At 39.9% G+C, this 19,559-nt stretch overlaps 1 protein-coding gene across 2 annotated transcripts in view; it reads left to right on the forward strand.

Moving 5' to 3' along the window:
* Positions 1–19,559, forward strand: part of agap3 (ArfGAP with GTPase domain, ankyrin repeat and PH domain 3) — a 172,599-nt gene that overhangs the window by 61,532 nt on the left and 91,508 nt on the right. Inside the window, exons 1-2 of one of the 2 annotated variants that reach the window (XM_041802298.1) lie at positions 6,912–8,939; positions 17,049–17,107. In XM_041802298.1, coding sequence (XP_041658232.1) covers positions 7,331–8,939; positions 17,049–17,107 — 1,668 coding nt within the window. In that variant the 5' untranslated portion in view covers positions 6,912–7,330. Of the gene's footprint in view, positions 1–6,911; positions 8,940–17,048; positions 17,108–19,559 lie in introns of those variants that run through there. The other variant, XM_041802299.1, reaches the window with a different exon arrangement.

The raw sequence follows: 19,559 nt of genomic DNA on the forward strand, positions 1-19,559 counted from the left end.
GTAGCCCTCTGTCCAAAATAGCTAATTTCATCCACTTTTTTGTAAATTTCTAAATTTGTATTCTTACAGTGGTTGGCAGTGTTTTGATGGCTGCAGTAAAAAATAGTCAAAAAGTCAAGACTGCCGCCTATTCATCCACCCATGCATGTGCAGTACATTTGCAGGTACAAACACACAGAGCAGTCAGACACCAATTTTTGTCAATTTGATATTAGTTTCTGTCAAAAAAATGAGCAGGAAGCATCTTGGATGTCAAACATGTTAACAAAGAGGCTTCATACTGCTGATACATCCTAGGTTATGCAACTACAACACACTCTGTGCCTGTCTGTCTCCCATTCAGTCTCTTACATTCTCTGTCTCTCTTTCCATCGCACATGCTATACAACTGCACAAACTCTCTCTCTCTCAAAACCTGAATTTTTAGAGACAGAAGCGTCTGGAATTTTTTTTCACAGCCTCCCACAGACGTCCTCGAACCTATCATTTTCTCTGCAGTGGAGCAATGGTGACGTATGCTAGTCGCTAGTGCAGCTGAATTTTAAAAAGCTCTACACCCACGCTGAATACCACTACTGCAAGCATAATTATCATAAACTTTCCCTGCCGTCTGAAGCCCTTCTGTCTCTGTTTATGATTCTCCTGACTTATTTAGTTGCAGATATTAATTCAGTGCGGTGAAAAGGAGGAGGGAGAGAGGGGTCTGGTAAATTTATGTGCTCTGTAAATTGGTGGTTCATTGCCTAAGCTCTGCTGCTTTGTTAACACCTCTGTGTGGGAAACTAAGGTAACATAGTTAGAGATTTGCACTGTGTGTTTTTGCCTACATCTTCATGCACAGATTGGCAAATTTTGCACAAAATGTGCTACTTGTTTGCATTGTGTCCATCAAGTCTTCTCATATTGAATACAGATGTGCACATGGGATGCCCTGATCTAGTGTTTTGCTGATGCCACCCATCATTGATCACCTATGTATAAGTAACAGCAGCTGATATACCAGTTAGTTGTATTTTGATTTGGCAGCTGGTTTAGCCTTGTGCTGTACTGTGACATACCTGATAAAAAAGACCATCTAATACAACAGCGAGCCTTTACTTACTTGAAAAGAGAAAAATAGAAACCTCCCAAGTAGCAATGCAACAAGTATCCTGCATTAAGGACACTTTAAACAGAATTTAATAATGAATGATTGATTACATCTGTTAATCTAATAGTGTTAATTAATCAGCACCATTATAAACAGAAAGGAAAAAAACTGATAGGATAAACAGTACAAATAGTAAAATGAATAAGAGGCATCAAGTCTCAGAACATTTTCCTACTTGCATTATGCAGCTGAGGCAGTAATTGTATATTGTGAAAATGAAAACACATTTCCCCTACAAACTGCATTTATTAGTTATTCTCAACAAAATCGTTTTTTTCTCATCTTGAGGTTACATTTCAACACATGTTTATATTCAATTAACCATTATCTAATAAGTCACCTACTCAAACCAATTTAAAACATGCTATAATGTAGATTTTTGTGTAGATTTTGTCCTTCTGATTTCAACATGGATTGCAACACAGATCTAAACATAGGGTTATTTATAACTAACAGGACTAAAGACAATGTATGGATGATTTTTCCATACATTTAGGGAACAAACATCCTATTTCAGTTCCTGTCATTTTGCAATGCATGTTTTTTTATCAGTTTATAATTCAAGTCTTTCAAGGGAATAGCTCTGCTAGTTTGTTTTGAAGTGTTCCTCATCAATATTTAATTGTGTCACAGGGTGCTGAATAGCCACACCCAGGGAAAACAATAGAGGAACTCCCTTGACTACCAACACTTCATAATTAACAGCAATAATTTATTCCTCCTTTTTTATGTCTAGTGCATAGTGACAGGTTTCAATTGATGTCTCTATTTTTCTCATTTATTTACAAGGGAGTACCTGGTGGTTATCAATGTCTTCACAATGTAGCATCTATTTTAATAAACAACTGCAGCATACACCTAAGATACCCTACTATTACCAGTGTTTCCCCTACCATTATAGTAAGTATCCCAGCTGCATGTTTTTGGTGTCTTTCTATTCAAAGTTTTGGAGTTTATAGAGTTTGAAAGACGCACACTTGCACATTTAAGAGATGAGGGATTAATCGGTGAATTAGATTTTGGGAGTGATCCGGATCACCGTCTGGATCCAGGAATGTTTTTAAAGGATTCTTCACTATTGGGAGATGGAGCTAATGGTGGAGGTCTGCCCTCTCTGAGTGCTTTTCTAGTTTAGTTATTTGTTAAATCTTTTACATGTCAGACTCATTTGCATGTGGGGAGGCCTGTTTGACAGCATAGGCAAAGTTTACACTTAATGCTGGTATGAGATTTGGTCCAAAAGTTACTTCTCTCGGCAAAAAAGGAAATTTCCAACCCTGTCATACATGCACATGCCCTTTCAAGGCGAAGGCTCAAGGCCTGTCATTTTCACAAACATTTTCATTCAGAACAAAGTAACTTTCAGCATAAGTGGCTATGCTAGTACTTTTACCAGCATATTTGAAACTGAATTTAAATGTAGTTAAATTTAGCTAGCTTTGGTGCTAGTTAAAATGCAATATATTAGACTTTCTCATGTTAGATTTGCTTATCTTGATTTGAGGTCACATGGTTTTGATCTATGATTAAACTTTTTTTGAAACACTTCGGAAAAATCATCATCTCTCCTTCCCAGTATTTATTTCTGGTATTCTGATCACATCTAGTTGTGTCTTGTACTGGCATTAAGCTTAAAAGAAGATTCAAAACTTGGCATCAGGAGTAGTTTGCTGTGGTTGAAGCCTCGGGCAAAATCTGGTAAGGGCTTGATTAGCAATTCAGAGCTCATGTGTCTGCTCTGAGATGATGCTAATCACCGTTTCTGACTGTCCTTGGAGGTCAGATGTCTTTTTAGTCGAGGACTCTTTCAGATAGCCGTGAATGAGCTGTGAATGATCTCCTGTAATGTCTTCTCCATGTTGGGCTCCACGTGCAGTGTGTCTATTTACTTTCACATTTCCATGAGAGGCTTTATTTAACACATTTTGTGAACACATATAAAATGTCAAGTGTATTTTTGCTCTCATCAAACCTTGTGAGTCACTGTTGCAAGCTTTTACACTGATTCGTCATGCAAAACTGTCATCAAACACTTTTAAAAGGCGGACCCACGTGTGTGCTTTTAGGAGGTAGATAACACCAGAGTTCGTGTTTTTCTGCTGCTGTCTAAGTGTGAATGAGTTCAGCAATGCTTCATTGACAAAAAAAATGTGAGGCTGTGTTCCACTGCAACCACCTACCAGCTGTACGCTGCTTATCCTAAATCAAGGAGCCACCTTCACCGACTGTTCTTGTTCCCCTGTTTGCCAGAGGATGCAAACTATCTCCACAGAAAGAGTGCACATGTGCACACAACCGTCTTCCTAACACTGACTCATGGTCGAATATGGACGAGGGTTTAGTAGGCTTTGCTCATATGGCTGGGATGCATCACGCTATCTGCTAGACAACACCACTGTTTGTCGTGCATAGTGTCTGCATCCTTATATAAACACACCAGGCCTGCACATTTGTCAAGTCTGCAGAATCCAATTGTAGAATGCCAAATACCGTATGTCTTCTATGGTTTTGTGCTAATAGATATTCAGAAGGTATCACAACCTCTAAAATTGCTGAAGCCCTGTAGGTAATTGATGATGCAGTGAAAAAAATCACCCATTCAGCCTCTCTCTATCTCCAAACTCAGACTTAATAAGTGGGTCATGGAGACATTTGAGTTATTACATTTCAAAAGTTGGCTCAAACCTTGACTTCTAATTAGGCTGTTTTGCTTTGAATAATACTTTAAAACGCATTCTTAAGTAGTTTGCAGTTCCTTAGTAATGTGACTGCCCCCCACTGGAAGGAAGGCGTACCTTGGCTCAAAGTATCTTTTAGTGCAGTTAAATAACAAAATGCCTAATTTAATTTCAATGTGAAGATGAAGCAAAAATACAGACATTCTTAGGAGACACTTTAACAACTCTTTTCACTGAACTACATGATAAAAAAGCTGATTTGAATAGCATGTAAGTGATATTCCAGTTAGAGAATTAAAATTAAATTACTCTCTTTTATTTTAATTAACTGTAAATATGTATGGGTGCAGGGTTGTCTAAATGTATGATTCTGTGATACTTTAAGATACCAGGTGGATTATTTCAGTGGAGAGGAGGATGAATGAGCCCATCAGATATTACAGGTCATATCCTGCACACTGTTAGCAATACATTTTTGCAGTTTAGACAGCGTGATTACCAATATTTTTATGCAATATTTGTATAAACTACAAATGTGTTTGCATGCAATTTAGACAGTGTTTGCCTGCAATCAATTTAAAACAGTACATTACCCAATATTGGGTACTGGGACTTATATTTCTGTATTGGCAACATAATGATAAATGTCTGAAATGCAGAAAATTTTGAAAGAGCTTTATTTTTATTTATGAGCTATCTTGGTTATAAATGATACTGATTTTGGTTTTAAGGATTGGAAAACTTTATTTGTGTATGTAGGACTTTGATATAGATGGAGAATGAAGGAAAATGTCAAATCAGAGCCATGTTGGTATAAAAACAAGAGCACATTGTTTTTAAGAGTGACAAACACAGATGAGCTGATAAAGAGCCAACTATCACAGTTTGACATCTGTTCACAACCGGGCAGATGTGTACACACAAACAGAGAAAAATGGAGGCGGAGGGTAATCCAAGAACCTCAAAACATGCAAATCCAGTTTCTCTGAAAAACCCTCCCAGCTTCCATCAAGATACGGTTACAAGCGGGAGAAACATTTGTCTGTCGTACTGAGGAGGAAAGCGGGGAACACAAGAGAAGCTCTGTTACCTTGTCAGCACTTTGAAACCTAAGGGTTTTACCACACAGTGCAACGCAGGTTTCCTCTGGATCAGACCGCGACAAAGACAACGGGACAGTGGCTTGACTTTAATCCTATCAGTGTTTCTTATGTAAGAAGGACCCTATTAAACCAACACCTGGATTACGAATCACCGGCAGGAAATGACTCCAAGTGAACCATGACACCTCTCGAGGCTGGTAACCGCATTATCAGGTTGGCTGGGACAGAACATCATGACCACATCATGATACAAATGACAAAGGAGGATTTTGGGCTAATTCAATTTAGCACACATTTTCCAAGCCTAAAGACAGCATGAAGAGATTCACAACAATGTATAATAGAAGCAGATCAAGACTTTACACAAGAGAAGAGAAAATAAGAATAGCAGCGTCAGTTTGGACCAACCAGTGATATTTCCGGCAACTGGATGTTTTCTTCTGTATTTGTGAATTCACATATTAAGAGTCCTTCTGAGTGACAGGAAGACTATGTTGATGTGCTTTGGGGGTCGCAGGCGAACTCGACACCACCAAATCCAATGGAATGAAAAAGAATGTTTGCTCTGTGATGAACCTGAAATCATTCCAAACCCCTGCTTCCAAGATTCAGGTAAAGGGCGGCACAATGAGCTTTCAAGGCATGATATGAGACTAAGTGATATTTTGATGGTGATACTTTACACTGTACAAATGGCATGCCCTTTTGTGGTTGCGGTGCATGCCAAGAAGTCATGGTTTCCTGGAACCATACCTAAAATACTTAAGGTTGTTTTCATTCTAACACCACTTGATAAGAACACAAAAGAAATATGTGACAAGAGACGCCTCAAATATCGATGTTAACAAAACAGATGAATTAAGACAGAAAAGGCCTTACATTGAATAAGCCCAAGATAGCATCACACTGCAGCATATTTTTGTTTTAGTCAAGGTAATCATCTGAATTTCATCCATATGTACAGTATGTATTCTTCCTTATGAAAGACTTTGAGCTTTACACTGATATCCCGTAGTGTTGGATTCAGAGAAAAGGCATCAAGAGTTGCAATTTTCTTTTCTTTGCCACTAGACCTTTTTGGGCTGCATTGCTGAATTTGGATCACGCAGTTTATCATACAGGTCTTAATTGTATAAAAGGTTTAACTTTCCCAATTTTGAAACCAAACTTTTTGCATATTTTGACCACAAGGTGGCAGCGTTCTAGCTAATACACCACTACTACTGGAGTGCTGTGGAATTGGGCTGGTAAAATCTGCCTACTTAGATGATTATCTCTATAGTACATGGCCCCCATTTTTGAAGACTCCATGAAGGTTCACTAAAGCAAGGGAGTGCACCAAGCCTCTGAAACGAGGAAATGGAACAGGAAAATGTAAAAGCTGTTCGGCCCATTAAACTCATTCTCTCCCACTGTGTGTAGGCTGTGTTGTGGGTGCCTGGCAGCTACTGGAAGCATGTGTAGTTGTGTGGATACTACCAACACTGCTTGCATTTGCATTTCTCCTAACTCCTGTCTTTAAATGGCTGTAAGCCTACAACCTAAGCTGTGCAGGAATGTTTGATCCTTTAATAGAAGTTTGGGGAGTTTAAAATGTAAATTGATAACTGAAACACTGTTGAACGTTAGACTGTTTTCTCTTCTCATCCAATACTACAGAAAGGTAACCCCCACCCCCCTTTTGTGTTTGCCATCGGTCAGAGGAACACAAAGTGTCCATTCATAGCCATTAGTCATGTTTGATTACAGCCATGTGTAATCAGCTAAGTGTTCTATCTTGTGTTCACTTTTGTCTGTTTATGTCTGTGAGCTATGCACAGCTCTGCAGAAATCAGGAGGGTGTGTTTAATGCTTGTGGGATCCACTCCTTGTTTTCCATGTGTCCCGGGGGTTGGAAGGCAGCTGAAAGTTCAAACAGAGACTCACTCCCTCATGCTCTGCATGGTAAGAGCTCAGAGATTAAGGGGTTTGTCTGCACCGCCAACAACAGGGATTGCTCACAGTTCATAACTTGCCAAGGAGGAAGGATGATTCAGTGGTTTTTAAGTTGCAGTTTTGCAGCTATAACAGATATTGCTTTGTTTTCAAACAAGAAGTGGACAGCCTATTTTTCTTTTGTTCTTCTGCCTGTGCAGAACAGGTAAAACAGAGTTTGGAAAGAAGGCAGCTACCATCTAAATGCCTTTGTGAGCAAAGGAGCCAGAGGATGCAGGTGGCAGCGAGGCTTTGCTCTAACTTGTTTGAAGTTTTTTTCCCATGTCAAAGGTGAAGGATTATGCCTGGCATAGGAATTTAGTCCTCAAATGGCGGACTTTATTAGCTGGATCCTAACACCTCCTGGGCAGAATGTGAACTTTTGTTTGTGTTACAGACTTGTATTGGTGTTCAAGTGAAGTGCCATGCTTTTCCTAAGTAGTGGGACTGTGGATGCTACCTCAAGGAGTACATGTATTGGTGAACAGCAGCAGGGAAAAACGGTTTACCACATCTCTGTTATCCTGAAAGAAACACAGGGAGATGCACAGGTGTCAGGGCCAGGAGTGGGCCAGGTCACCCACACCCTGGTGGAAAATTGCCAGCCGGGAGTGAAGATGATTAGTATAGTGCCAATGGAGAAGAGCCCCAGGCTGGGCAGGGCACGGCAGGAGCTCAACAGGTGGCCTTCCCTGAGCCGCACAGGTAGAGCTGGGAGGCAAAGACAGGAGGTGGTTCTCGAGGAGAATGAGGAGGAGCTGGAGGAGGTGGAGGGAAAAATGAAGACAGACAGGTTTTGGAATCACCTCTGTAAGAACCCAGGTAACTCCTCACAGCAAGACAGAGACGTGGCAGAGTCAGTTGCTCAAAGAGACATCAGGGAGCAACACATTCAAAGCTCAACATTACCTTGTCTCAGCGCCCAAAGCAAAGGCCTTTTCTCCTGGGATCATGGCACTGTTGCTGGACACAGCTCTCTGCCCCGGGCTGTGTTGCGAAGGCCACGTCCCAGTGAAGCCCCACAGGGTAGGAAGACGGTGAGCATGTATGGAGACTCAATCAAGCAGCAAACAGATTCTCAGCCTGAACAAGAAAGACGGCTGCGGAGGCCCAGGAGTGTGTGCATGCTGGCAGGCCCAGGCTCAGTCCTGTCAGAACCACGGACCCAGCAACCCTTCAAGAGGGCTGGCATTTTAGAAAACCCGCAGTACAAGAGCAGGAAGGCAGAGTTGAGAGCTGTGGATGGCCTTAATCCTGTTGTGGCACAGCGACCTTGGGTCCCTGCAGAAGTGACCCTAAGAAATCACCAGAGGAGCCTGAAGCCCAGGCCTGTCAGTATGACAGTACTGGAGCTTAGAAAGAGAGGCTCTGATGATGAGATCGACAGCCAGAGAAGCAGCCACACTGGCTACGATGGAGGAGGCTTTCTCAAAGGGGGCTTCAGATGGAGGCTTTTTGGCAAAGCCACTCAAGATAAGAACAAGGACAGGGAAGGTGAAAAAGACACCAAATCTGCTCCAAAATCAAACAAATCTGATTCTCCAAAAAGTACACTGAGTTCACTAAAACGGAGTCTCAGTTTGCGCATCAGAAGGACTCGACCTCGGGAAAAAGTTACTTTGGCATCTGAGTTGGATTTAAAGGATTGCTCTCGGACTAAAAGTACTGTGGAGGAAACATCAGTGCAAACCCAGCCTTTCTCATACCTTACAGGAAGGACGCTTTCAACTTCCAGTGAGCATATTGAGGATGGGGGTGTGCAGTATATACAGTACCACAGCAGGGGGAAGTTAAAAGTTATGGAGGTACCCCTCTGCCCAACAAAACTGACAACTAAATCAGTTCAAGAAGAACCAAGCATATGGCAGCTTATAGCTAACCGTTTCAGGAGGAAAGAGCAGCCACACAGTGGCAAAAGTGAACCCCAGCAGCCCCAGAGCAAAGACACCAGCCAGTTTACTTTGGACAGGAATAATAAGTCACAGCCGGTCGCTATAGTGACTCTGGCAGGCACTGACTCCCACAAAGGTCAAGGTAAGACCTGCAAGATTGCTGAATTTATTTTTCGGCTCTGTTCTCCATTTGTAGCCTTTTCTGAACTGCACAAAAAGTTCCAGCTCAAGACAAATAAGGAAGTGATCTTTTTTTAGACCAACAAGCAAATGAAAAACACATGGGGAGCCATGAGTTTGGATGGCATTCAGAAAAGTCTAGTTTCGGAGAGTCTGTTTGGAATTTCTATTTCTGGTCCCCTATTTCTCCAGTGATTCCCATGCATGAACTGGCTGTGTGTACAGTATATGCTTTTTAACAAGCAGTAAGTTTGCCTTACATAATATTTTTAAAGTTTAGTAAATGAGTAGGTAAGTACCGTAAAAGGAAACCACAGGTCCCTGATAAGAACAGACCATAATAGCTTGTTTTACAGTGGTTTAACTGTGGTATAACAAAGTCCCAGTACTGTCTCTGTGTTACCTCACCACAGGACATGAGAGCCTTCATAATGCTTACTGTTGGCTGCACAGACACAGAGCTTAAAGTAGTTGCATTAGGAGCTGTTGGTGGCTGTAATGGGGATGTGTTTGGCAGCCTAGTGGGGCTAAATTAAGAGGGCTTACATTGTATAATGATTGAGAGAAAGGAAGGTGACTGAAGGTTAACTCTGACACTGGAGAGTGTTTTTCCTGTTGGAGGCAAGAGATGCAAATATTTTTAGCTTTAAGAATTCATAGCTGTGATTTCTCTCACTTTTGTTAAGCTCTGATCTCACACCTTTGCTTTAAGACCTGATAAGTTCTCCATGACAGCTTAATGACCACTTCTAATGCCAGGTCACACATTTTCTGAGTTTACTCTCATTAAGCTAACCTTTGAACAGAAAGGAAAGCAGAGATTTCTCTCTTAGGTTAGCATTACACTCATGGCCCTTGAGGCCAACTTTGTTTATTTGTATTGTCACAGCATGTTACCAAGGATACCTATCCCTGTGCTGGAGTGTCAAGTGCTGAATGTCCATTTACTCAACTGAAGAGTCAGTAAGTCAGGCATCAGGAATGTAGGTGTGCCGATCAGCCTGAGTAAAGTTAGGTGTTCAATGCCCTGGGCGGGACTCTGCGCCTGTAGCTACCTGCCTAAGTGTTTGCTTCTAAATTAGATCCACCAGATCAACACTCACGCACATTCACTCACTCTCCTCAAGTGTTTCCTGATGATAACCTCTGAATCTTGTGTGTGAGGGAGAATTTTGGGGGAAGGGGAAGTGCAGAGTGAGGTGTGTGAGGTGCGCAGACAGCATCCCCACCCCCACCTGTGGATGAACAAAGCCACTCTGTCATGCTAGCGGAGGCATGAGAGATCAGTGAACCATGCGTTAAGATGGGGGCTCTCTGGGGGGTTTTGGCTGGTGGAAGGGTGGCTGGTCATGAGGCCTAGGTGGTCTGCAGAGACTTGTCCTTTGAATGTTGAATACTTGGAAATAGAGCTATAGAAAGAACTCTGTGATAAGCTGTGGCATAAATCAGGGATCCAGTAGAGTGCTCAGTGATGCGTACTTATTCTCACCTGTCGTGGCTTGCCAAAACTCAGAAATAATGTCAGAAAATCCCCCGTGTGTGATCCATCTTGCCTCATCTTAAATCTGACATAAAATGTTTTTATGAGGATTGAGTTCCCTTTACTACTTTCCTTTGCTGTATCTTGTTTAGTGCAGCTTCTGGTGAATTCTTGCCAACTGTATTTCCTCTATCATGCTTACTCTTAGCTGGAAATAGTCAATCTGTGTGAAAGTCTGCAGATTGAAAATTGATCCAAAAGACACATTTTATACTAGCAGGGGTGGATGAGCGAAACGCCCAGCAGGTAATTACAACACGTTACTTCCAAGGAAATTGGTACGAACAGTAACACCGTGATAAGGCACTCTCACCTGCTGCAGGGGAAATAGGGAGACAGCAAGATGTCTGGATGCCTGAGTGATACAGTCTGTGTGTGAGCAGAGGGAAAGCTGTTAATAACTAAACATTACTCAAATTTAAGCATCTGCCACAGAAAATCTCAACCTGGGTACACATTCTTCTTCACATTTGTAGTTCAGTAGGCAAGCCTGCATCCTGCTGTTCTAGAAAAAGTAAATGTTTCAAGAGCAAGTCTGCAAACTCTTGTTAAAAATCTGCAAATTTTTAGATCTTCCATCATTAGAAACATTTCTATCTAACTCACAGTTGGTTGTTTCCATTTGTTTGTTCATTTTTACTTTTTTAGCATTAGCAAAACAGATCAACTCCATATGACCCACTTTTCTGTTAACTCTGCAAATTCATTCAGTTAGCCTTGGCAAATTATATGCAAGTAATCACAAACTTCACTTACAAATGGTCATGCCTAATGAGGATCCTCTTCTAATAAGGGTATCCAGTTCAGTTTCTTATATGTGATCAAGGGCTGCTACTATATCTGCAAGGTTTTAAAAGTCTTTAGCAAGGCAGATCATTTAAAAAGCTTCTCATTTGAATGTCATTAAGAGTGTAACCTTATTTCAACTGACGTTGCTGCTTTTTGGGTTGTCATGATACTAGAAACCTAAACTTTGTAAAAATCAAACAATATAGACTTAACCCAAAAAGTAAGGGAATTTGTGCTTTCTTTGTTGTAAAAATGCTTCTTTGCACTAAATCTTATACTGGTGGAAAGCCTGTTTATGTCTCTGTTTATTTTAAATGGTGCCACATTTGTAAGGAACATGAATTTGTGGGATGAGCAGCAGAGCTGAGTATGTGGGTTGTGCCCATGAAACATTTGTCAAATCTTCTCTGCCAATGCCAAACAGCTTAATCAGCAATTGACTGTTGTTTGGTGTTGTCTGGCGGATTGGATGATTGAACTCTGAAGAAACAAGGCATCTGGCAATTTAACAATGTATTTATTTATCAAATAGGCGCTCAGAGGCTGTGGAAGAACTATTCTCAGCCACAACAGCCTGGCACCTCCTTCTCATGCTGTCGGTCTTCTCACAACCTTCCAACTGTGAGACGACCAACTCTACCTACTGACCCACAGTCGCCCCAGTAGCTATGGAATAATTGACCAAACACAAATTTCTTTACTTTTTGTCTAAGTTTGTATACCTGCTGGTACTAAAATATAAGTCCTAGGCATTCAACTTTGGGAACTTTCTTGGTTATCATGACCAAAAAAAGCAGATAAAGTCTTGAAACCATCTGGGACCATCGCTGCTCTGTCTTTCTCTCACTCTACCAGCTTTGGGTTAAAGTATGCTGGAAGATCTGCGCTTTTTTAAAGGTTTCTTTACTTTTCAATATCATGAGTCATTATAAAACTGCAGGTTGGTTGTTCTAAAATGGTGTGTAGCATATGTAACAGTAGTAGCATTGAAAAGTATCAAAGTATAAATCATTTTGTGAAACTTTGACCTTGTATCTACTTTGATAGATGAAAGATTATTGTGTTTGAGAGCTCCACAGAATAGAAATAAGTACTAGCACTTGGCTGATGGATAAATAAATGGGTCTGCAGAGCTGGCAACAAACATGAGATTATAAGGAAACATTTTTTAAAGCATGATAAAAGTAGTCCAAGTAGGAGGGGTGGTTGGTCATGAGGTTGGCAAGTAGGGGAAGTAGAAATACTAATTGCTAGCTAAGATCTCACTCTGTAATTTATGACAGTGGGAAAGTATGGTGGGAGAGCCAGTTGGAGCTGGAGTGGAAATTTTGACCCCAAGGTTGTCCTCTCTCATTCTCAAAACCACTTCAGATTCACTGCACTTAGAACTGCTCACATGTATACATGTGCATGCACAAGCCAACCACTATATGAGCACGGTTTTTGCTCTGTTTGCATTTCCTTTTTCTCATGAAATGGAAGAAGTGGGGGAAGGATGATTGTGCCCTTCTACCCACAGTCTGAATGGTCATTTTTATTTGAGTAGACATGACCACTGAAGTGAAAAACCTAACAAACAAGCTGGCAGCACATTTTCCCCCTAGCAGAGACAAAGAAGCTGGTGTCCCACTAAGCAACAGAAACACCAGGGCTTCTCTGTTGTCCATAGGCATTCTGGGACACAGTAATGTGGGGATGCTCATTTTTAAACAGTGACGTCATACTGAGCACATGGACTCAATTATGGCTTTCTTTCTGGCAGGATACCACACTGTTTGAACTGTATTAGGTCAAAGGATGGCAATAGTAGGGCTTCATATATGTGTTACAGTTTTTAAGGGTGGGAAATGTACCAGATGACTCCCTCAAAAACTTTTTAACGTGATTGCTGTTGGGGAATGCATTTTTACCTGTCTTGTTTTCAGGATTTTTATGCCCCTTGAAAGTTTAAATTGTGTCTGGGTCAGTGATACAAGTGTGCTTTCCCAGTAATGACACTTGTCAGTAGCCAGATTGTCCATTTCTATATTGGCCTTTGATGACATGTAATTTTCCTGGTCTCTTATCTGTGGATTGGCCTCTGTTTGAAAAGTTCCACCTCTGAGCAAAGTGGGGAGATCCACATTTATTTAACCTACTTTTTCTGAATATTTCTTCAATTTTACACTCTGCTGTTTTGTTTTATTCCTCTCATCACTTGCTCCTTTTCAATTTTGGGGAAAACTGGCACCTTTCAGTTTGACTTTCTTATAACTGTGTCTGCACAGAATGACAGGAAATTAAAGAAAAACAGAGACAAAACAACATCTTTATCTGTTGTAACAGAGAGCTGTAACATGTGCTCAGTTTCTGACACAAAAAAAAAAAAAAACAACACCCTGAATCTGATGGGCGTCTTAGCTCATGTCCTGACTTGTCAAACCCACACGGAGAAGGGCTTAACATGAGGCGTGCTGTTTAAAGATTGGTCTGCTGCTCACACAATACTCAATGAAAGGCCCATTCTGTTAGGGATGCACTTTTCTCTTCTCCCACAACAAGCGAGACACCCAAAGCAGCACCAGGCTCTTTGTAAATGGAGGTCAAAAAATAAGCAAACATTTTAGTAGCGGGTTATTTTGAATCTAATTGTTGTGGGTAAAGGCATTTTTGGCTCCAGTCTCCTCGGCTATGAGTCATGAATGCTTTTAGAAAACATTTTGGAGAGAAAATAGAGTCACATCTTGTAGCGACAGTGGTTACCTTTCTGTTTATGCCATTATTTTATCATTTTAAAATTGCCCCTGGCACAAAGTAAAACATCTACTGATACTATAAACAGGCTAACTGTATTAATGGCTCCGTGTTTGCTGTGTGAACTCTTTAATTGTTAAGGTTTAGACATGGAGAATGAGTATAAGGGGGAGTGTTTGACATCTTGTTGCCTGGAGACAGGGAGTCCTCTATTAGAGATGGTATCTGCTTCTATGGGGGGTAATACTGTGAGGAAGCCATGATCCAAAGCAGGAAGGTGGTCTTTGTTGTAATTGCTGTTATGACACTCAGATGTGTACTCCATCTCTGTGGGAAACACACACAGCTTGCTGAATTATTTGTGTTTTTAGTTCCAAGAGTCTAAATCGTTCTTCAAAGTGCTCTTTCCCACTGCCATGTTTCAAAGCCTGATCATCACGTCAAAGACTCCAAATGTCATTGGAAAGATGGGCAAGTTGATTCAAGCCTGATAATGTCTGTCTCTCCAAATGGATTAGCTTAATCCTCATCGTGTATAGCACTGTGCTGAAACCATAGATTTAAAGCCTGCGAAGGAGTTCCTTAGAATAGGTGTGTTTTATAGTTCCACCCCTTTTAATGAGAAGTACACAAAGAAAAGTGGACATGATCATGAGCTAATTAGTCTGAAACTAATGGTTGGGTTCAAGTCTAAAACATTCATTTTCATTTTACCCACAGCTTACTTTCTGTATTGATTGTTTGATGGATAAAACTGAAAAATTGGGCTTAACCAAAGTTCAGGTTGGCTTACTTAAAGGGGTGTAACGGTTCACAGAGGTCAAGGTTAAGTTCATACCTCAATTTTTTTGTTTGTTTGTTTGTTTGTTTTCAGCCTAGAGTGGAATTTTCTTCTCCTGGCTACTTGCTCCTCTTTATTGGTGGTTTAATATCGGTTTGCAAACACTTACTAGCATAACTGCCATGTAGATTGGTGGTAAATACTGTTGTATTTGCATTATTTGCCTCCCTGTTTTTAATTTGGGGACTACGTGAACGGATCCATGACTCAGGACAAATACAAGAAGTGTTTCAGCCTTACTTACTAAGATCATTTATGTTAACAGATCCACCCATAACCCTCCAAAAAGTTGAATTTACTATCACAGGCCATATTTGCATTTTAATGACAAAGGGAGGATTTTTTTTGTCCTGATTTTCACCCAAAATGACAAGTCATATATTGATGACTTGTAGCAATTTTTTGTCGTCATGACTAAATTATCTTGTTTTTGCAAGTTTTCAGATCTTCATTAATGTGGCATGCTATTAAAAATATGAAAATAAGAGTGTACACCTTCATAGGATAATACATAAATACGATATGATACAATGCGATAAGATACACTTTATTGTTCTGTTGGGGAGCAATTGTTAATCAGGGAACTCCAATCGTCATTTTGCTGGAAAACTTGGTACAATATGACCTTATAATTCCACACTTTATTTTATAATTGTTTGACATAAGTTGTCAAAGTATTCAATACTTAGGGAAGTTTCTATAGCTTTCCACAGCTTTTAATGTCTTATTGTAGAAGATGCTGTATATGTTTTTTTAATGTAGACATACTCCTGCAAATTATTAGCAAAATTTCCTCAGAGAAAAGAAAACATATAACAACTTAAAACAAGACCTCCCACTCTTTAACCCATAGTAGGTTGACACAAGATTATCAAAGTTTCTGCTGCAAAAACTTTCTGATGTTTGTTGATACCATGTGTTTGATGACACTATAATCTCCATTATTTTAGTGATGATAGTATTGAAAAGATCATTAGCTTGAAACAGCAAAAATAATAATAATAATAATAATAATATGGCAGGTGTGTAGGGCAGGAACAAGTCCATCAAAAATTGTTGGAAAACTCCTGCACACTCCGTTTACCTGCACAGTTAAATTGAGTCACAGTTATAGCCTGATTAGACAGTTTAACTGGACTGCTGTCCTTGTCCCAGTATATATTCACAACAGGAGAAATGGAACGTGCCTGCATCGGCTATTGGGCAGATTTATGTTCCCTTTAAGCTGGTTACTATGGCCCCTTTTTCTGTTTAACTTAAGGTGAACTGGTTGTATGTCAAATGGTAAAAACATTCATTTTAAAACATTCTACATTTTTGCACTCTGTGTTTTACTTTTGGCACGAAAGTTATGCATGCTATCCTTCAAGCTTATGATATCCAACAGCAGACATCAGTGCAGCCTCTGCTATGGTTATGCATTCATGCAACTGTGGGGAAACTGTGGGAGGCATGTGCAGAACACCTGGTCCAGTTTGAGTCTGATTAAGGTGTATACATGCAGACTAAATTAATCTCCAACTACATCTTTTGGTGTCTTACTTTTACTTTGACAATTTTGATTCAGCACAGATTCAGTCAGGCTAAGTTGTTTAGCATTTTGAAAGTCCAGCATTATAATATTATCAAAACATTATCATAATAAGTAGAAAAAAAAGAAATTATCCAATATATGATGCCTGAAACTTCTGTTTTTGTTGCCATGTTATCAAAAAAAGGTATGAATTTTACTTGATTTTTACGGAAATTCTATCAATGTTTCACACTCTCGTAATTTTGACATTATCACTAGTCTGAAAACATCCCACTGGTCAACTTTACATTATGTAATACAGAATGTTCTAATTTTCTATATGCATTATGTAATACATAAAGAGAAGATGCCAGGGGAAATTACACTAAAAATTCTTTTAAATGCTATTTTGAAAACCAGCAGTTCCAATACCTGAACAACTGGAAAGGATTTGTCACATCAGGTGTGACAGCTGAGTAACCGCTCATAAAACTTGTTGTACACACTTCAGGAAGTTGGTAAACTTGTTCTGTAACGTTGCCATCATCCAATGGGAAATTCTGTTAGAGTGATAATATCTGCAGCTGGGGTCAAATGGGACACAAACATTGATCTCAGTGCTGCTTGACTTAAAATTTCTTTTTCTTCTTTTCAGACTCTTTTGTCAACAGCCAGGAATGGACATTGAGTCGATCAGTGCCAGAGCTGAAAGTGGTGAGTAACATTTGAAATATCTCTAACAGCTCCTGCGTGGATTCGTCCTCAGAGGTTTCATCCCACTGATAGATTTAAATGTCACTGGAAAAAAAAAAAACATATTCTGTCCATGTGATACTGGTTTTGCATCAGTTGAAATATCGGCTGGACTTTTCCCGAGCTCTTAGTGGGTGATTTTTAATGAGATGCGTTGGCATGGAGATGTCGGGTGGCTTGCAGAAGACATGAGATGAGTGACAGTTTTGGGCTAGGCTGGTGACACATCCTGGGTCTGATCCCACCCCACCAGTAAAGCATAACCACAGCCACTGCCAAGTGCACAAGTAAACTCCTCACATGCTTTAATGCCTTGCACCCATAAAGAAAAACTGCACTCCACTATTCTGACAGTTGATATAATGCTCTGTGTTAGGTGAATCCATTGATGTAGGGCTTTGCAAAATAGAAAACTTCAATAGGAAAAAGAGAATAGGGAAAACTCACAGGGAGCTCAAAGACAAACTTGCTTTCTTGGCTTCAAACACTTTAAATGCATCTGTTTCCTTTTAATGTTTCTAAGGTGTTAATTGGCAGCTAGCTTCCACACGGGGCTTTGTTAAACAGACTTAGAAAGACTGAATTAAATGTCTGAAAATATCTATCATTCCTTTTAAAAGCTCAAAGAATAGCTGTTTAGCAACAAGGTCACACCAGAAGAGTTCTGTCATATGGCTCATATGCCTTTTTTGATTGAACAGTTTTAACTTTTTTGGGATCTAAACACTTCTGCTGATTTTTTTAAAAGTGAAGATAAAGCATAAAGAAACTTCTGCTTCACAGTAAGGAGTACTCTGCTATTGTAGTTTCAAAACTGGAGCTAAAAAGCTTATCTTATTGGCATCTTTTGATAATCTTATCCACATGCTTTGATATTTCTAGATGAAGCTCAAACATGTACAAAAAGGAGTGAAAGTTTTGTACTGTAATAGTGCTGATACAGCTTTCTGTTTTCATGAGGCCTATATACCAGCAGGTCACGAAGCCTAACAGTTAAAACAGCAGGCGCACTGGTTCAGTGGTGCTTTCAAAGTCGATTTTCGTTGACTCACAGCTTTTCCTGCACACAACCTACAACTTTTGCTAACTTGGAGCTTATTCATAGTTTATTCTAGTGGGGGTTCCTCTTCTTTTATATATACTTCACTTATGGAGAGAGTAGGCTGGGAAAGGCCTTCAAGAGATCTTCTCTCCAGTCCTGCAAACGTTCCTATAATTAGAACCATACCTGGCTTTAACACCCACTAATGATCTGAAGGAGTAGAGGGCGATGGTGGGAGGAGGAGGAGAAGAGGGAGGAGATGGAGTATGTTACAGCCTTTGTTCTTCCCAGACATGCTGGCATCATCAGCCCACCCTCCACCATGCATCACCCTAAAGGCACAGTTCCTAGGTCTGGTCTAGACAGCAGGGAGAGGAAGCGAGGGGAAAGATTGCAACCAAAGTGGTATTGCTCTTGTGTTGGAAGATTTTCCTCATAATGGTTCAGCACCACACAGCCTCAATGCATGATATATTCACTTTCACATTACTGCTCACCATTTTGTAAGCAAAGCAGATTTTTTTTCTTGATCTTCTTCAAGGCATCAGTTTGTTCCAATTAATGCACTTTTAGAGTAAATCTGCTAAAAAAGACGCAATCCTTCACAGCAAAACATCTTTATAATGTTTCCACAAAGTTTACATTTGTAGTTAAACAACATGAGAGGATATTTATTATTTATACAAGACACACTATTTACCAAATACAGTTGCACAATTTAGAAAGCAGGGCTTTTAAAAAGATACCTTTTTTTGAAAGGAGCCACAGGCAGGAGTTGAACCTGGGCTGCACATGGGGCACAACCTACCTTCTAGACCATGTGTGCCCCAAGTAGGACATTTGAAAGCTAAAGAGACCTATACATGATAATCATTTTTTGCTTTCTTTCCTGGCAATTTTAGGTTTTACACACACATTCTTAGATACACGTACGTACATGTGTATATGTATGCATCTCTATGTAAAATAAAACCTCCCAGTATGTAATGTTTTTAACAGGCCACACCGGTGATACCGCTGTGAACAGGAACAGATCTGAAACTTTTTCCTTGTCGTTTAAGACCAGTTATAAAAACAAAGATTTGAGAACACCCCACAACTTTCATTCATTATTTTTTGTTATCCATTCCTTTATTAGTCCAATTGATTTGATAATGATGTTGTAATTAATTGTCACATTCCACGTATCATCCTCATTTTTGAGCTGCTGCAGCTAAGATTGTAAAATACTTAGGTACTTAAGTACTGTTCAATTCCACAGATTTTAAAATGATACAGTCTCCATTATTGTGATAATGATCAGTTGTATTGATGAGTAACAAAATTTTAAAGTCAGATCTTCAGTCATTTTTTGGCTCTCACAAGTGAGAG

Source organism: Cheilinus undulatus, linkage group 13 (assembly GCF_018320785.1).
Source record: "Cheilinus undulatus linkage group 13, ASM1832078v1, whole genome shotgun sequence".
Classification (NCBI taxonomy): domain Eukaryota; kingdom Metazoa; phylum Chordata; class Actinopteri; order Labriformes; family Labridae; genus Cheilinus; species Cheilinus undulatus.